The following is an 18032-nucleotide window of genomic DNA, read 5'->3' as shown; positions in this document are numbered from 1 at the left end:
CAGTTACAACTTCTGACATTTCACTGATGTAGCAGATGAACTTGTGTCCATCATTTATCCCTTCTGTGCTGCCATTAGAGCTGTTCCTGATGGCTCACCTCTTCCAGAGGAGTCTCACCTTCCTAGAAAGGCCTCTTCCTAGAGAGGCTCCTCTGAACAGTGATTTACAGTAGCAGACATCACTAGTGGCAGAAGAGTCCTGAGGGGTAAGGTGGAGAGAACTTTCAAGTAAGACTTTTCTATTTTAGAACACTTACCAAAATTCTCATTGAATGTATTTGAGTTCCCCCAGTATGTTTATACTGCATCATTTGTGCTGTTTGTTTAGATGGCTTGTTTTGGTGAGTAGGTTACAATCTCATCTTGCTGAGACTGGCATGGGTCAGTCTTTGTGCTTGTTTGGACAGTGCTTGCAAAAATGGGAGCTTGATTCAGATTCAGGCTCCTACCTGAGCTTTGCTGTTACAGAGAAGTTATAGGGTCATGGAATAAATTAGGCTGGAGAGGCCAGTGGATATCATGTGATCCTAACAGAAACTCAACAATCAATTTGAAAGTTAGTTGAGAGAGACTGTACACAAATTTAGAGAAATATTTAGAGAAATATTTTTCCTAAGAGAAGAGTCACTGCAGATTTACCCTGACAACAACAAAGTTGGCCCATCTCTAGTGTTAGTTTGTTGACCATTTTATCAGTGTGGTTATAGGGATCATATCCACTAGATTTGGGAAAGATTCAGAATTTTCAATAAATACTATCTTTGATGTTCTAGCAGATATCCTTCAGCTGTGTTACATCCAGGCTCATTCTTCATGAACCCTCAAGAAGTTATAATTTCTGGTAGGAAAGTCCATACAAAGCACATTTAAAAGTTGCCAGCAAACAAATACTAAATCCTATGTGAAGTTAAGGCTGTGGATAAACTGAAGGAACCTTTAGTTTATTCACGAAACATGCTCCAGCGTTAGGTGAATATTTCTGTATTACTTGTGCAGCCTATTCTTGACTCTAATAATTGCTGTGAGATTTGAAAATGTCCTATGTGACAACTTGATAGCTGTTTTTCTTGTTTTGTTTTAATTAAACAGCATGGGAATGAGCCATGACGACGATCATCCTCCGTGTGCAGGGAGGTCTCATATTATGTCTGGAGAATGGGTCAAGGGCAGGAACCCCAGCGACCTCTCCTGGTCTTCATGCAGTCGCGATGACCTCGAGAACTTCCTAAAGTAAGGACTGCACTGTACTCTTTGTTGTGGTCTTACACATACAGTTAAACTCTGAAAGCAGGTAGTGCCTTTATTGCTGGGAATGGATTCAGCGTGGAAAATTAGGATTAGAGGTGGGAGTGAAAGGCAAATGATGAAAGAAAATGAGACATCCGCTTTTACATTAAAGCATAACGTTGGAAAAAGAAGTTGCGTCTGAACTCAGCCTGGTCCCTGACAGAGGGAAGATGCCAAAATGATATTCCAGTTTGTCAAAAATTGTTTTGAAGACAAAGGTAAAAATTTTTCCTTTATGTCTGTGATAGATAAGAAGTCAAGGGCTTAAAATTCAGCTAGGGAGATTCAGGTGAGACTTGATAGAAGGCTTTCTAGCTATCTTCGTAAGGCTTGTGAAGCTACTGGGATAGATAGCCTAAGGGCAGAATTGAGTCTCCATCAGATTTCAGACAAATATTTACATAGAGTGATGTGAATGCAGTGTATTCTGCTTCAAGGCCTGGGGTGGAGGATGAGTTCTCAAGAACCTTTCTATCCGTAAGCTTAATGATTCAGAAAGTTTCCAGAAGAATATTGGGAAAATCATCACTGTTTCACACATGGTCATCAGATTCCCTATTAAAGACAGGACAACAGCTGCTCTACAGCAGCGATCTAACATTCCAGTTCAAAGGTGCTTTCCCTTAAAGGCATGTTTAATTACCTCTCTCCACAGGTCCAAGGTCAGCACCTGTTTGCTAGTAACAGACCCCCGAAGCCAATATGCAGTGCGGCTCCCTCACAAGCTGCCGGGAATGCACTACAGTGCCGATGAACAGTGCCAGATCCTCTTTGGGACCAATGCTACATTCTGTAAAAATATGGAGGTAAGAGCTCATGGAGTATATCTGCAAATGAGGTGGGATGTGGAAATATAGCTGTTAAATGTTGAGGAAATAAAGGAGTCTGTACCTTCCTCAGAACTATAGTGGGATTTTCAGAATGTTTAGCACTGCTGCTACAAAATCAGTGGTTAAATTTCCGTTGGTTTTCACGTCAACAGAACATGCATACTTCTGAAGTCCTCTTCTTCTCCCCACAATACGTCTTGTTAATGTCCTACAGCAGACACAGAAGAACTTTTGTTTGTACTCATTCTTAGGCACTGTTCCCTTTCAACACCGTTTTGCTGAAGAACTCAATAGAGATGGTTTTCCTGATAGTTCAGCTGAGATGAAAGTATCTTCTCACAGGAAAGCTTGCCAATTAGATGTCTGGCTGGATCTTTCAGTAGACCTCACCTTTGGACCGTTAACAGTGTCCTTATAAGCTGACTCTAACTCCTTGCAAAGGAAATACTAATGACTGCTTCCTTTTTGGTACCAATTAAATGTCTTTGGGGGATCAGGCCCCTTCCTATGTGTTTTCTAAGCAAAATGATATTTAGTCAGACTGTGGATGCAGCACGGCTCATATCATGTGATTAGGCAGCATAATAGAAACAGTGATTTTTGGTGTTTCTAGAAGTAGATCATATTTGAGATGAGGCAGCCTGACTTTTCTGATTTTTCTGACTTCTTTCTTTTGTCTAAATTTCTCAGTTTAGACATCTAAACTCTTCCTAAGATCTTACACGTAATTAGACGCGTTGTATTCTCACCAGAGCTTGCCTGCCTCTCGCTTCAAATAGGGACTGGAGAAAGACTTATTTCCATCACAGCCTCAGAGACATCCAGAAGAAAGTAATGAAGCCCTGTATCATATAACCAGTGCCAGCTGAGAGCAGTCTGTCCTAGACAGGCATAGAGTAGTCAGGTTTCTTGCTGTCATTAACTAGCCACTTGGAAATTGTCCTTTAGTACCATTCTGAACAATCTTGAGATCTGAAATCATTTCTAACAATGAAAATAATAATCAGCGATAACTGAGGTTTCTAAGTGCCAAATGACTAAAACGTTTGAAAATGTGCAAATCATGGGAACGTGGTCTTAGTTTCACATTTGTTGTTTTATTTGTTTTGGATTTGGAAGCACGCTAATATAAAACAATAAGAAAAGAATCCAGAGAAATTCTATTTTCCAGATCCATCAAGAAAATGCAGACCACTGGGACTACTGTACTAGAAGCGAAATGTTAGAATTTAGGTCTGTAAAGAAAATCCCAGATCTACCCAGGATGGTTAAAGCTTTTCCACTTGTGTGGGTGTCACAAGACTTGATTAGTGTTGGAACAGATATTTGCTATTTTTCTTGTTATGATTAAAAAAAAAAAACACATTCTATTTCTGGATAGTCTAATGCCTTAGAAGAATGTCAGCCTACTGGTAGGTGGTCAGCATTTCTCATGCACGTCCACTAGTAGAGTCTGGAGTTGTTTCAGGAACAAGTTTCTTGCCAGAATAACCAACCTACAGGTACTGTTCTTCTCTGCAAGATACAGACAGCAGGTATTTGTCTCCCATGATTTTTAACTTGTCTTGTTACTTGACTTCTTTAGAACACAGTAAAAGCTGTGTTCTTTTCTTCCTCAGGATCTCACCCCAAAAAGGATGTTTACAAAGCCCTTGGTAGTTTCTAAAGAAAAGCCTTGTAAAGCTAATTAAAAAGAGCTTACAAACACCTAAAAGTATTTATTTTTCTCTATCAGATGTTCATTAGAGTTAACATTCTCACTGTGAAGCTTTGGATCAATTACGGCACATGCTATTAATTTAAGTAAATAATGGCATCCTGTTATGCTACTCTGAATTGGAGTTTGAAGGCAAAGAAATTAGTTCTTTTGAGGAAACGGTCATCTTAAATTTTTAAACCTTAAAAGATTTTTTTCTTTTCACCTTTGTGTTTCTCATGCTTCATCTGCAGAATGCTTGTATTGTAAGTCTCAAAGCTGTCTACAAAAATATGAACCAAGAAAAAATTGGCACTAGTAATTGGCATTAGCTGTAGAAATTATTGGCAAATGTAGCTGTCTCCTCTTTTAGCCAATGGTAATGTGGTATTTTTAATTCAATAAAGTATTTTTAAAAATCTAAATGTAAAAGTAATAAACATTTGACAGTAAATATTTGTTACAAAAAGGAAATAAACTTCAGGAAATTAGCCTGTTCAGTCTTTTTATGACTGCATGTGTCTACTGTCTACTTTTCTTACTAAATAAAAGACCTATGTTATAACATTTCATTGGGGATAGCAGAGCCACAGAATTACATCAGGCAAACTGGAGACCTACATGCAAAAATATCATACAATTGATTGTAGAGCAAATTTCAGAGATAAGATAAATCCAAAATTTCACCATTTTTGAGAAACTGCAGAAACTTTCTGTGCAGTAAGCTCTTTCCCTTTATGGCATCGAGAAGCAAATTTTTAAAGGGGTATAATATCCTTTGCATTCACAGAGAGCCAGGTGCCTAAATGCGTGGCAGTGTCTGGACCTCAGGCACTGCTCCAGCTTGAGAGTTAAACCATGAATATTCAACCTTATCTTGATATTTCAGATTGAATCTCCACAATTCCTCTTCCATATTTGTCTTTGATGATAACTCATGTGCCGTAATACCTCCGTCCCTGGAGGTGTTCAAGACCAGGTTGGATGGTGCCATGGGCAATCTGGTCTAGTACTGGATCTGGAGGTTGGTGGCCCTGCCTGTGGCAGGCGCTTGAAACTTGATGATCCTTGAAGTCCCTTCCAACCCAAGCCATTCTATGATCAGAAAAAATAGTGGCCTTCAGAATTGTAACAGTTTGCCAAACCAGAAAAAGGTAGTTCTTGGCTGTCCTACTCCAGATTTGCAAAACAGTAATGAAAACCTATGAGGAAGGCTCAGCTGTACATATACTATAGCTTTTGGCATTCCTTCTTAATTTGGATACTGACTCTACATTTTAATATAGTAAAATTTAAAAATATTTTTTAAAACAATAATTAACAGAGTAAGCATATGATAATCAACTCTACCATTGTCTGCTGTTGTAAGCTATGACTTCTTAGATGTGTAATTCAGGATCAGATTCTGTAACATCTCTGTTGGGTAGGATGTCCTTGTGCACATTGACTGTTTAAGGAGCTGTGGAATCAGGCTTTTAGGTTGGAGGGTTGTCAGGCAGGGAACAAATCATCTCTGTTAACTGAAAAGCACCGTTTCTATTATGGTATTGTATGATTAATAAATAACAAGATTACGTGCCCTCTTGCAGTGCTACAAGAGTTTTTTGGTCCACCTAAGAGTTTGTACTGTCCTTTTAGTTCTGAGGGACATAAGTTCCTCTTAACAGAAATTAGATAAATGATTCCATTATAGTCACGTTCTGAGCACAATCAGAAGATGCACTTTTGACGCTGCATGGTGCATTGTCAGTGTACCCCGAACACAGAGACCTTTTTGGACCCTGGTTGCTGAATGCTGATAGGAGCTCAGGGCCAATATGCTGGGTTGTGCAAATTACTGGAAATTCAACCTGCCTGGCCTCTGCTCTTCAGATCTTTGCGATGAATCAAGTATTGTGAATTCATTTGACCCCTACGCAGGAGGAAGTAAAAGGCTTCTGTCCCACTCGAGCTATGAAGACCTCTGCAGAGAGTAGACTTTAACACTTTGCTGTTCCTTTAGTTTAGCAGTGTAATCCGTGAGAGAAGAAGCATAAATACTTTATGCCTGAGTCTCTCCCAAAGCAGAAGTGGTGTTTCTCCACCAAAAATGCATAAAAATGCACTGTTCATAATCTCTTATGAAAATATCTCTTATGAAAATATCTAAACACAGAGTTTATTTTTCACACTGGCACGCCTACTAATAGAGGCTTTTGCACTGAAATTATATTTACGGAAAAAATGTGATTTTTATCTCTTGTATCCAGTGTTCAGCTTTTTTGTTTTATGTGACTTTTGGCTTATTTATTATTAACACATTTTTGCGGATTTTTACATAACCATTATCTTTCAGCATTGTTTTGAGTCAAAACTGTGCTTAGGCTAAAATGGCATGTGGGAAGAGATTAACATTGCTACAAAGAGATTTTTTGCTGAAAAAGGGGCACTCAACTAGGATGTAGCTGGGAATGTGGATTTTGACATGATACTGATTTTAGAAAATTTAAAACAGCTAGAATTGGCTCCACTATTTTGCTTGAGCTGAGTTGTTTTGCAATAAATGTATGCATCTCCCAGTTTCTGAAAGCCACAAAGCAGCAGCATGAAACGAGAAGGCAAAACTGACTGTAAGCCAAATGTGGCTCAATAGACTTCTGGGCTAAAATGGAAAAGGAACAGAAGAGAAATTGTAAGGGAATAGGAATTGTAATTATCAAGGAAAAGCAACAATTGTAATAAGTGGATTGTAAATATCCCTCCAGTTTTCGTACTTTACGGTATGATGGTGAATATAATAATAATACAAGAAAATGTGGGTCTTCCTGTGGTCTTGATATTAATCACAAAGAGACTGCCAGATTGGACTCTTGGACTCCATGAATATGAATCAATGGGGCTCTGTTTTTTCTTTGCAGTCATTTGTGAGATCCAGACAATGATAGTAAGCCCTATTATTTGGTAATGTATAGACTATTTACAAGAGCATGGTATTTAGATTGTGAGCTGATTTCCTCTGAAAATAACAGAGGTTGCATTGTCATTTTCTGTGTAAGCAGGGACTTTGTCTACATAATTTTCTATCACACGCACACACTTTTAACTTCTGTATAAATACAATAATAATGTATCTGGAAAAGGATAACATAGTAATAATGAATCTGGAAAAACTGAGGGCTGCAGGGAAGAAGCCTAGCAATTTTAAAAATAAAATTAGAAGATTTTTTTTAATAAGTAAAGGCAACAATTTACTTAATTGCCATAATATATTTTATCGTTTTCCTAATGCAGATTGTTAAAATTGAGACCATTTTAATGTTGACTGTTTAATATGAAACTGAAGTGTCCTATTTCACTGCTTCTGTACATTGCAGAAAGACCTTTTTCTCTTTATTTTCAGTGGAAGTACTTTTAGTTTAAGAGAGAGAAAGAGAGAGAGAAGCAGAGTTCCTGCCTGGGCAGCACAGCCCAGTTTACAATTATTGGAATGCTTCAGAAATTTTTGTATGTGTTTCAGTTTGGAACATGCTCAAAACACATTCTGGTGCAGTGGTTTAAAGAAAAATACAAAGAGAGAGGGGAACCAAAATAAAATTATAAAAATACTATGTGGAAATTTAAGAATATAAAAATAACAAACTCTTAAAAATAATACAGATAGCCTATTAAGAATCAAGCACTTGAGCTTGGAAATTCTACATTTTCTTACTAAGACACAGAGGAAGGGAGAAGGAATTAGTACAGCCTTGTGATGTGGCATCTACAGCTGAAGCCTGAACTTAACAAAATTAGCCAAAATACTATTGAGTATCAGCCTGAAAATAGTGTGTAACAAGCTTGAAGGGCATTCAGACCTCTCCCATTGGTCTTCTGGGAACTTCCCATCTGTGAAACACTTCAAGAGAAAACTCCCATAATCTTTGCAGCCACATCTAAACATTGTATGTACATATCTGTATTTATTTTTGCTAGCCCTCTCTTCTCTTTCCCCGTAGCCAAGAAATGCAGTCTGGGATTTCATTTTTCAATTCCCTCATTTTCTTTGAGGGTTTTTTTTTTTTTTCTTTCAAAATGAACAACACAGAATTTTCACATTTCTTTGTTTCGCCATCTCTCCTGCAGAGTTTTTCATAGAGCCCTAGGAGCTGAGTTTTACTATGACAGATGATGGCATACTTGGCAAACGATCCCCGCTGCATCCACTCTAGAGGGGTCAGGGCTCATGTTCCTGTCTGTGAGTGTGCTTTGGGCAGTTCTTAGGTAGACTGCTTTTGCTAACATTGTCAAAACATGAGCTGCCTGGGCTTTAAAAATCATTAGACTATCATCTACTGTTAGAAAGGTTATTTGACTGAAAAATATAATCAGTTAATTTCTTTCAAACTTAAACCATCCTAATTTGTCTATGATGTGCACGGTATGTCATAGTAGTTACTGTTTTGGAAGCTAATAGATATTTTTTTTCTCTCTCCCTAAAATAAGAAGAGGAAATGTTATTCAGTTTTGGCTGTAGATCAGAAAAGCTCTCAGTATCACTCTTTGTAGATATAAGGAATCAGGTGTATTGTATAAGGGATCCACTTCTTGGTAATTGGTGTAAAGCATACCAAGCCATCTAGCTCATATAACCAAACCTAGCATGCTACCCTTCATGTTTGCTGGGCTTGGTTTGTTGTATTTTCTCTGACAGAGAACGTTAACAAATCTCAGAAATGCCTATTGTGAATTTTTTGTACTGTTCTGCGAGGAAAAGGGATAGCACCGGAAAGCAGTTGACTCTGAAGGGCCATTTCCTCAAGAGTACTTTAACTCTCTAAGACCAGTTCCTCAGAAGTTAAAACAAACTTTGACTCTATACACTTTGTCTGATGTTGGTGACTTTCCAATCACACGAGTACTGATGAAGAGGCCATTCTTTGAGTTAACAGTATTGCACTGATATAAAAACTAATATAAAGGGGAAGCAATTCTGAATTTGTTTGTTGGCTCCAAGTAGCCAAGTTATTGGCCATGCTTACCTAAAAAGCATTGATGAAGCCTTGAGTTTCTGTTTTCTTTCTGAAGAAGCATGTAACCAGGTAGTGAAAACAAAAAGATGTTTTTATAAAACCTGCTCTAGCTGCGTCTCTTAGGTGCATTTTTAAATAATGGACTGAGGTGGTTTCTGCCCAACAGTAAAGAGATCCATTCTTCTTTGTCACTAATGAATAAAATTATGTATTATGAGTTTGCTGGATTGTTGACCAGTTTTGTTAAGATAAGAACTTAGTGGATGATGACCGTTGCCTGAATATTCTAGGGTAGACTTTGTGATTATTTCTCAAGCCTTTCCCTGACATTTGGATCAGGTCTGTCATTTGGACAGACATGCAAACACTTTCACTATTGAACTTACCACTTGTTCCTTGGATTATCAACTCTACAGAAAGGTCAGCAGCTGCCCACTGATGCATACCCCCAGGTATTACTATTATCTTATCTGGGGGACCAAATGGCTCATTTTCAGAAGTACCTTCCAATTTTATACCATTATGATTTTCAGAACCTTTCATCTAGTTTTCAACAGGAAGAAACTCCACTAACACCAGTGGCAAACTACAGTGCTCACCTCCTTTGAGATCCATGGTAGATTGTCAGTTGTTTATACACTCAGAAGTAATGGCACTGACACCATAGAGAACAAGGGCGTTGTTTTTTCTCACTGTGTTGTGTAAAGAAGGCCTCCTCAGAAGCATGCTGTGAGGCTTCAAGAACATATACACGGGGCTTTGAACAGCAAAGTGTGTGTAAATTGTGTGTTTATTGTACTTAATAGGTGTTAATTAGGATTCTGTTTATCAGCATGTGTTATCTCACTGTAAGTTATACGCCAAGCCAAAACCTTGGCAAAACTGAAGAGATCTGATACTTCATTGAAAGCCAGTCTATTTATAAATGTGCCCCTGTTTTAAGTGGTCTCTTGCTTGTCTTCCTTAAGGATATTTGTTCTTGGTAAGTCCTTCTTCATAATCCTTCTCGTTTTGACAGCAAAATTGATTTCATGGTGGTTTAATTCTGCTCCTGGAAATAAAAAGTTTCCCATCTTTCTAATGGGCAGCAGGCAGCAGGAACGAATTCTTTTTCAGAAGAATTAACTCTGAGGTTTCTTGTAGTGGTGGTGGTGTTGTAGTTAGTTGGTTTTGGATGAATCCAAGATGGGGGAGTGAGCGTGTAGGGAAGGAACTGGCTTCTGTAGAGCTGTTATCTGGTGGGTAGGCTCTCTTTGTTCACTGGATTCACATTTTGTTTTGGAGATTTGGAAGCTCTGTTCTGTAGGTAATAATCTGAGGCTTTGAGATGGAGGAGTTTTGTGAGCATTCTCTTCTCACTGAGATCATATGAGGTCATTGGACAGAATCACACAGCTTTTAGTAACTGGTGATGCAACAGCTAACCCAGAAACTAACAGACTCTAGACTGATTGCCTGTGGGCAAAGAGCTGGCTGAATTAATGCTGGCTTCTCCTCATTTCCAGCTGCAGCACTGAGTTAAAGAACCTTAAAATAGATTACTTCCCTAGAGCCACATGTGAGTGGTCGTAGCGCTTCACATGCTGTGAGTGTGTGCTGGCATGCGTCCGGGATGGAGCTGCGTGCAAGGTAAACACCATCTTCAGAGACAGTATATGTTGTGCAAAAGTATGAGAAACTGTGAAAGGTGGGAAGGCCCGCAGCCAGACGTGTTCCTGGGAGTGTCCCAGGAGTTGTTTCTAGTTTTGCTCTGAAGTTTAGCCAGCAGGCAATGTGAGTCTGTGGCTGTGACAGTGAGCAGAGGACTGCTGAACTCTGAGCGGTGTTTTTGCTCGTGTCCGAGCAGACTTTCAGTAAGACATTTAATCCCTTCCTGTTCCTGCCTTCTCACGTAAAACAAAAGGGAAAAGCTTCTTTTGTCTCCATAATTCCAGGAGCTTGTTTAGATTACAAATTCTTTGAGGAAGAGAAAACACCTGGCACAGTAAGGCCCCTTTCTCAAATAGGTGCCATTCTAACAGCTGCAATCGGAAGCGTCATTCGCCAGCCAAGCAGATCTCCCAGCTTGGGAGCTTCCGGGCTGTGACCTCTCTTGGGACTGACTTCTAACAACTATGCAGGCAAGTCTTCCTATCTTGTCGGAGTTTTTGAGACACTAAAATTTACCCCTTTGATTTTGGTTTGTTTGTTTGTTTTCTGTCTGTATAAATTCCTCAAGGTTTCAGTTGAACGAGTACTTCAATTTTTACAAAGGTAATCAGAATTTTTATTTTTTTGAAATACTACATTTCAACAACCATCTCAGTTTTTTTTTTTTTCCCTCTTGGAAATATGTCAGTCTGGGGGCTGATCCAAGGATGACCTTTCCCCACAGGCAGTTTCAACAAATCAATATTTTTCCAGAGAAAAATATCTATCATTGGAAAATCCTCACAGGCAGTTTGTGGATGCTGTAAGGAGGACTTTGCAGGCAGAGATCTTTCTAAAACCCGGTTCCTGACACAATTAGCAGTAATAGAGATCTTTTGATGGCTTCCTCTATATCAGTGTAAGCTCTGAACTGACATTGGTATACAAGCAGCTTCCTTTTAAGTCGTGCCATTTCTTGCTTTGATATTTCCCCGCAAAGCTGGCTATTTAATTATTTAAAAAAATCAGTCATTGCAACTGGTTAACTAGAGGAGTGTTTAGTGGGGATTTTTGTTTGGGTTTATATTGCAGCTGAGGAGGACATATGATCTCTTTTGAAATGAGCTATTAACATGATAAAACATCTTGGGAGTATACAATACCAAAGCTGATGGTTTAATCTTTGCTGAGGTATCTGAAAGCTGTATTAAATACAAGGGACTGCACTAATAATGAGTATTTCAGCTTTGTAGTGGTATGGCACTAGAACACAGAGCTGAAGTGCAGTTACCAGATTTTTCTATAACTGCTTCCTGAAATATGCTTTGCATTTAGTATTCAGAATCAAACACAGAGATACTATAAAAATCCTATGTTTTCCTTACCTCAAAAATGGGTATTTTCAGAAAGGCTGGTATCAGTAAAAGAGATTTTTTTCTTTTATTTATTATATGTGTGTGTGAATGTGTTCATGTATATACATGTGTATATAGAGGTACAGACATAGGCACATACACATGTAAGTGAATATTTGCACCAGCTGTGTTTACAGGCTGGTTTGGGCGCTGTGGTTCTGCTGATACGGACACACCTGTTTGAGGTTAGCTGTGCCCAATGCTTCCCCCAGGCCGTGGCTCATAGCTGGGCCTGTTAGCTGAGTATATCACCTTCCACATTCTTGTGGACTATGGAGGAATTCTGTTTGGCAACCAAAATTGTACAAAAAGCTGCTTTATTTTTATGACTCTCTGTTTCCATTACCCCTCTTTCTCTTCCCTTCTTTTTTTTTTTTTAACATCACACAGGAGACTTTAACCCTAATTTACGTGCAGCTTCTAGAATTTAGTAGTCCACCATATTCATAGATTGCTTGGAATTGTAGCTACATCTAGCACATTCTGCTTCTGTAGCTAGAACCTCCTATGATACTTTCCTCTTAGGTCTGTGTCATGCTTTTAACATCTCTGTTTTAGAATCTTTTTTCAATTATTCATGTATGTAGTCTTAATATAAGGAATAACTCATTGCTTTTTGATCCCTGTGAGTTAAAACAGATGCAGGGCTGCTGTGGTTTTACCTCTAGGAAAATAAGCATCCTCTCAGAGCTGTAAGTTTGGCATTTTGGGAAAATGCTTTCTTAGTGTAAAGGATTTATTGCCTTAGATCAGTGTTCTCTCTGTAAGACTTGACAGTTAATACACATACTTCTTGTTTTTAGTGCTCTCCAGGGAAGGAGGAGTTTTGAGAACCTGGGAGTTGCAGTGTGGAACAATTGATTTCTCAGTTTGTTCTGATACCTGTGGCTTGTCAATTCTTCTGCCTCTGTGTACCTGTCTGTAAAACAGCACGTGGCATCCTCTCCTCTAATGGGTGCTCAGGAGCTGTGGCTAAACCACTGATTAGTCACAATCATTTAGTCAAAATAGCGTCTGACATTTTCTCATATGCACTACTAACTTAGGAAAAATGTCTTGAAAATTCACTGATTTATGTTTCCCTAGTGTATTTGCTGTTGTTTGTATGCTTGATGATAGCTTTCTGTGTTGTGTTTGGTACAGATGTTGCTAAATTCTGCTGTCTGCTTCTACTTTTTGTGAATGTTCTTTTGGTTTAAGTAGCGCAAAAGCTTATTTCCAGAGAGAAATGTAGAAACAAAACAGGATGCAGATACTGCTGTGATAACTGTTTTGTTTCAGTATGTTCTACATCATCACTGCTGGTGTTGGGATTAATCTCATCCACACCCTCGGCCATACAGCTCTATTTCATAGAGACACAACATGTGTGTACACAAAACACACATGCACTCACAGTCTCAGACGTATATTGTGAGAGAACCAAAAGGTCTGAGCATGTTGACTCAACTATTTAATGAGGTGCAATAAATCTTGACAAGACCAGCTGGCACTAGAGTCAGGCTTCTCATCTTTTTACCATTACATTGAAACGTGAACAATAGTGGAAAGAAATGCAACTCTTCTTTTTCTTTTTTTGGTACTCAGATCTGTAGCACTGTATTGAATTCATCCACTTTCATGGAATGCAAAGCACGGTGGATGCTGTGGAAAATATTAACGATGTAAAAGGTCTTTTTCCTGGTTCTTTTTCTCAGGTTCTGAAAATATTATTGATCTGACAGATCACGCAAGTGTGGTCACCATTAATATCCCTCTAACACACATTTGCTGAGCAGAACAGCAGTGTTGAGAATTGATACCCAAAGCATGCTTCAAGTCTGGTAGTGAGATGCGCGGTACCTCATGCTGCTCTTGCCCTGACATCTGACTTTTCACCTTCTCTAACATATTGGGCTCTAGCAGCTACTGCTCACTCTCAAACCTTTTCTAACTTTCTCCTTGCCTGTCTGCATTTTTATAGCTCATAACCAAGCTCCTCTGCTGCGTGTCACACCGTGAAATCCTTTCCTCGTTCTTATTACTTTGGATCTTTTTCTCTCAGAGGCCATACCACCAGGATCAGCAGGGCTTAATGAGTTTTACCATGCTTAGTTCCGTGAGTACCTTTAGGGAAAAACATGCAAGTAATTAAGCAGCTCAGACACCCAAATTTTTGATGTGATTCCAAAGCACTCATCTTTTACCCTCCCAAATAGGGTTCCTATTTAATGAACCAGATTTATTGTAGTGAAAAAGAAATCTTTTTGAATAATGGACTTCTTGTTCAGTATGGGTTTTGCTCCTGACAATGGTGTCCATCAGTCTCTTTTATGTTCCCAGCCCAAGCACTTAATGACAATCTATCCTTAAAAATAATGGCTCCCAAACCAACTAGATGCCTCTGGATTCACGTGAAGGAGACTGCCTGAGCTTTGCAGTGTATCTCATAATGATAGCTGACATCCAGAAGTAATAACTGCACCTCATTGCTTTACGATTACAGCATTTGATGTGTGCTGGGCTCTGGTGCTTAGTGGAAGGAGATGCATCCTGTAAAACAAAGTTGGATCCCCCTCTGGATGGCACTGAGTGCGGCGCAGACAAGGTAATGAAAATACTCAGCAGCAGCAAGTTTGTTTTTTTTCCAGCATTGTCAGTGGAATAATGTTTCCAAGATGTTCAGCATTTATAATGAATCCATATTTTATACCAATTCTGTAACAAAAATTGCTCAATTAACAGCTGGATTGGGTTAGATTTTTCTGATTTTATTGTGTATTCCAGTAGCCTCTGGAGACCCCAGCTTGTGGTCTAAGTGCTATGCGAACACTACAGGAAAACCTCATGCCTCACTCTGCTAAGTGTGCAGACTGAGTACCCTGTGAGTCACATTAGGTAGTTGCCCACTCTTCTCAAGTTTGTTCATTGCTGCAGGTGGTGTTTCAAGAGTGAGATGTTTTTTCAGTGCAAGCTAAGGTAAGGTAGTGTTCTTGGCTGTATTTGAGATAGGAAGTATGGAGAGCATTTAGACTGGCATTTTGGGAGTGGAGGCAGATGGGGAAAGAACAAGAGGCTATTTAAAAACTTTTTAGTTACTAAAAGTAGCTCAAAACACGTTGAGCTCAAATGCAGTGATATTTAGTTATTTTTTAAGTTTGCTATACTGTATGTATCTACTTAGATGAATAAGGTGTGTATGAACTTTTCAGAGTCCAGGTCAATGGAGAAAATAGTTATGAGAAACACAAAACAAACTTGTAGGTTATTAGATCTCCCTCCAGTGAAATTCAGTGCTCCAGTAGCTAGCTTCAGTGCTGTAAGAGTGGGAGTTTCTGAAACTGAGCTGCTACCTCCCAGCTGTGCTAAAAGAAGTATACTTAAGTGAAGATGTTTAACCTCTAAGATGGGCTGTGCTACGTGGTGTGTGGTTCATTCTCCCGCTGTGGCTGATAACTCATTAAGCTACAAAGAAACTTGACAGCTTTGGTAACTGCCAACCCCCTTACTTACTAGTTTTGGATTCTAGTATTTATTGTGTGCTGTATGGTTAGAGAGGTAAGAAAGGGTAAACTTTAAAAGATTGTTGCTAAAAAGAAAGATTAGAGGCCTTTGCTTCCAAATGGAAGATAAACAATGACAAGAAAAGCTGTGTTCTGGAAAGCATAACAAGGAAATTGAGACAAGAAGTTTTTAAATATATGTTTTTCTAACTACAGGAGTCTCAGCGATTCTTTCATAATACTGCTTTGCAATGCTTACTATATCATATCCTGGACAGAGCAAGAGAATGGGCCAAGTTTGCTACTTGGCTAGGAGCCAGTGCAGCTTATTAGAATCGAAGGTTGTTTGGGGCTTTAGCCAAGTTAGGGTCAAAATACTCAGTGATTTTGTACGTACAGGGAATACTGCTGATGAAGACATTGCTTTGGGATATAATTTCTTGGATTTGGTTTCTGTGAAGAGTGTGGTTTGAAGTCTTTGCATTTAGATAATGACGTGCATTATGAAGCAAGGGGCTAATTTCTGTGATTATGTTCTTTTAATGACAGAAATTCCTTTAGGGATTGATGAAGGGTGACACTTAAACTTCTATATTTCTCTTCATCCATCACACAGAAGCCTTCAATCTCCAGAAATTTAAACATGGGCATGTAATCTCTGAGACATCCTTTTAAGTCCACCAGTACGGGATTGTTTGCAAGATCCAGGGCTCCTTTCCAGACAGTGCTAACACAGTTGCATTTCAGTGGTGCCGAGCTGGGGAGTGTGTCAGTAAAACTCCCATCCCCGAACATGTTGATGGAGACTGGAGCATGTGGAGTCAGTGGAGCATGTGCAGCCGGACATGTGGCACAGGAGTGAGATTCAGACAGAGGAAATGCGACAATCCCCCGTAAGTCTTCACATAATACTGATTTCTTTTTGCATGTAGCACCTAGGCAAACCTTGCTGCAAAAGTACAGTAAAGAAATGAGCAGCAGAGCGGTGGGGGGGGGACGCAAGAAACTTGGTGTTCACCAGCAGTAAGGACTGAATTTCAGAATCCAAGAGCAACTACTTGGAGCGAAGCATGTTGTGTGGAAATGGCTTGAGGGGTTACCATTGGAAGTGGCCCAATGCAATGATTCAAATGCAGATACAATTGAATTCAAGACCTGTAGTTTGGCAGAGAAATAATGCTGTGTTTTCTCTTCACCACTGCAGCGAATAAGACAGGGTAATCTGGATCTACAGTGCAAACTGAGCCAATACGTCTTAGAGATCAGTTTTGCAGCCAGTGCTGGCTTTGCCTTTGCCTCTGGGAAGCAAAAGAGTGGCTGACAGTGGTCATAGTGTCATGTAGCAGTGTTGATCAAGTACCTGGAGAGAGGTTCTGTACATCAAGGTGTACTTCATACGAAAAGGAGAGTATTCTGCACACATAGTGCAATGGGTACTGATTTGTTCATGCTTGGAGTTGACTTTTTCAGATTTTTTCAAGAAGAAATAAAGGTGGTATTATCTCACATGTGCCGTCCTTCATCTCTCTGGATAATTGAAGCATACCTGAAGTCCTTTATGAGATGCCTGAACAGGTTACCAATGTGGCTGTTTAAATGAACACCTCTGTTCAGGTGCATTATAACTTCCGAGATGAATAAGAGCAACCTTTCAAGATGCGCATCTCCAGATTTATTTATATTTTGAAGTTTTCTTCACTGGAAAAGCATGGGAAACTTCACTTTTTAAATAGAGGCTGAGATTCTGGATAGCAGCAGTCAGTTTGAAAACATCCACAGATGATGGATAGACACCCACTGGCTTCTGCTGGGATATATTCACATTAAAAGAGATATTTTTGTTTATTTCTCTCCTTTAGTAAAGCAGAACTGCAACTGCATGTCTGTAATGTCCAGGCTTGATTTTTACCAGCTTGTTTTCTTGAACAAGGGACCGAGCTGGTTTCTTTGCTGTCAGCTACAAAGAGTCTCTTTAACCACAGCACTGACCAAACCTAAATCCATTCATCATCGTTCCTTAAATTACAGGAAATGCTCCCTCCAAGATTGCACACTGATTTTAAAATTCTCTTGCTCATATACATTCTTGGCTGGGGATACACACGTGATCTTCTTTTGCTTCATATTCCTGGCATCAGCCCACTTCTTCTGCAGCTGGTTTATTCACTGTCCAAAAGTATTGGCTAAGGGATTTATCTTTTATTTTATATGTATTTGGTCTTCAAACTTTTTTCTTTGCTGGAATCTGTACTCCTGCCAGCTGACTTCTGAGCCTGTGGGACTATCAGTATTTTTAAACCGGTTGCTTCACTGTTTGATTTGGTTTTTCCTCTCTGTAATTTCTGTCAGTACTTGCATGCCTTGCCTCCAAATGATTGCAAAGCAGTGTGTCATTAGCTGGTTTGTACATGCAAACTTTTGAGCTATACTGCCTTGTGTTCTTGTCTAGGCTTTGGACTATTTTATACAGTGGGACTGAGGAAAAAAGCATTGGCTTAAACAGAACAGCATAATGAGATCCCCATCCATTTTCCCATCCTCTCTTGTCATGTAGGAGACTCAGGGCTTTATAAATGATCTCTTCAGTTCTTATTAGTGGGTAGATTCTCTTGGCAGAAACATGGTGGAAGATGGCTATGAAGTTTTCTACCAGGAAATCTCATAGAGTCAGTGTTTCAGGCATGTATCGGGATGGGCTTGAATTA

General features: G+C 39.3%; 1 protein-coding gene across 7 annotated transcripts in view; it reads left to right on the top strand.

The window, feature by feature from the left end:
* Positions 1 to 18032, top strand: part of ADAMTS17 (ADAM metallopeptidase with thrombospondin type 1 motif 17) — a 178505-nt gene that overhangs the window by 90898 nt on the left and 69575 nt on the right. For all 7 annotated transcript variants that reach the window (XM_021406968.1, XM_021406969.1, XM_021406967.1 and 4 more), the window contains 4 exons: positions 1090 to 1230; positions 1943 to 2093; positions 14331 to 14432; positions 16075 to 16220. In XM_021406968.1, the coding sequence (XP_021262643.1) occupies positions 1090 to 1230; positions 1943 to 2093; positions 14331 to 14432; positions 16075 to 16220 (540 nt within the window). The remainder of the gene's footprint in view (positions 1 to 1089; positions 1231 to 1942; positions 2094 to 14330; positions 14433 to 16074; positions 16221 to 18032) is intronic.

Source organism: Numida meleagris, chromosome 9 (genome assembly GCF_002078875.1).
Source record: "Numida meleagris isolate 19003 breed g44 Domestic line chromosome 9, NumMel1.0, whole genome shotgun sequence".
Lineage (NCBI taxonomy): Eukaryota > Metazoa > Chordata > Aves > Galliformes > Numididae > Numida > Numida meleagris.
This window is presented reverse-complemented; position numbering and strand designations above follow the sequence as displayed.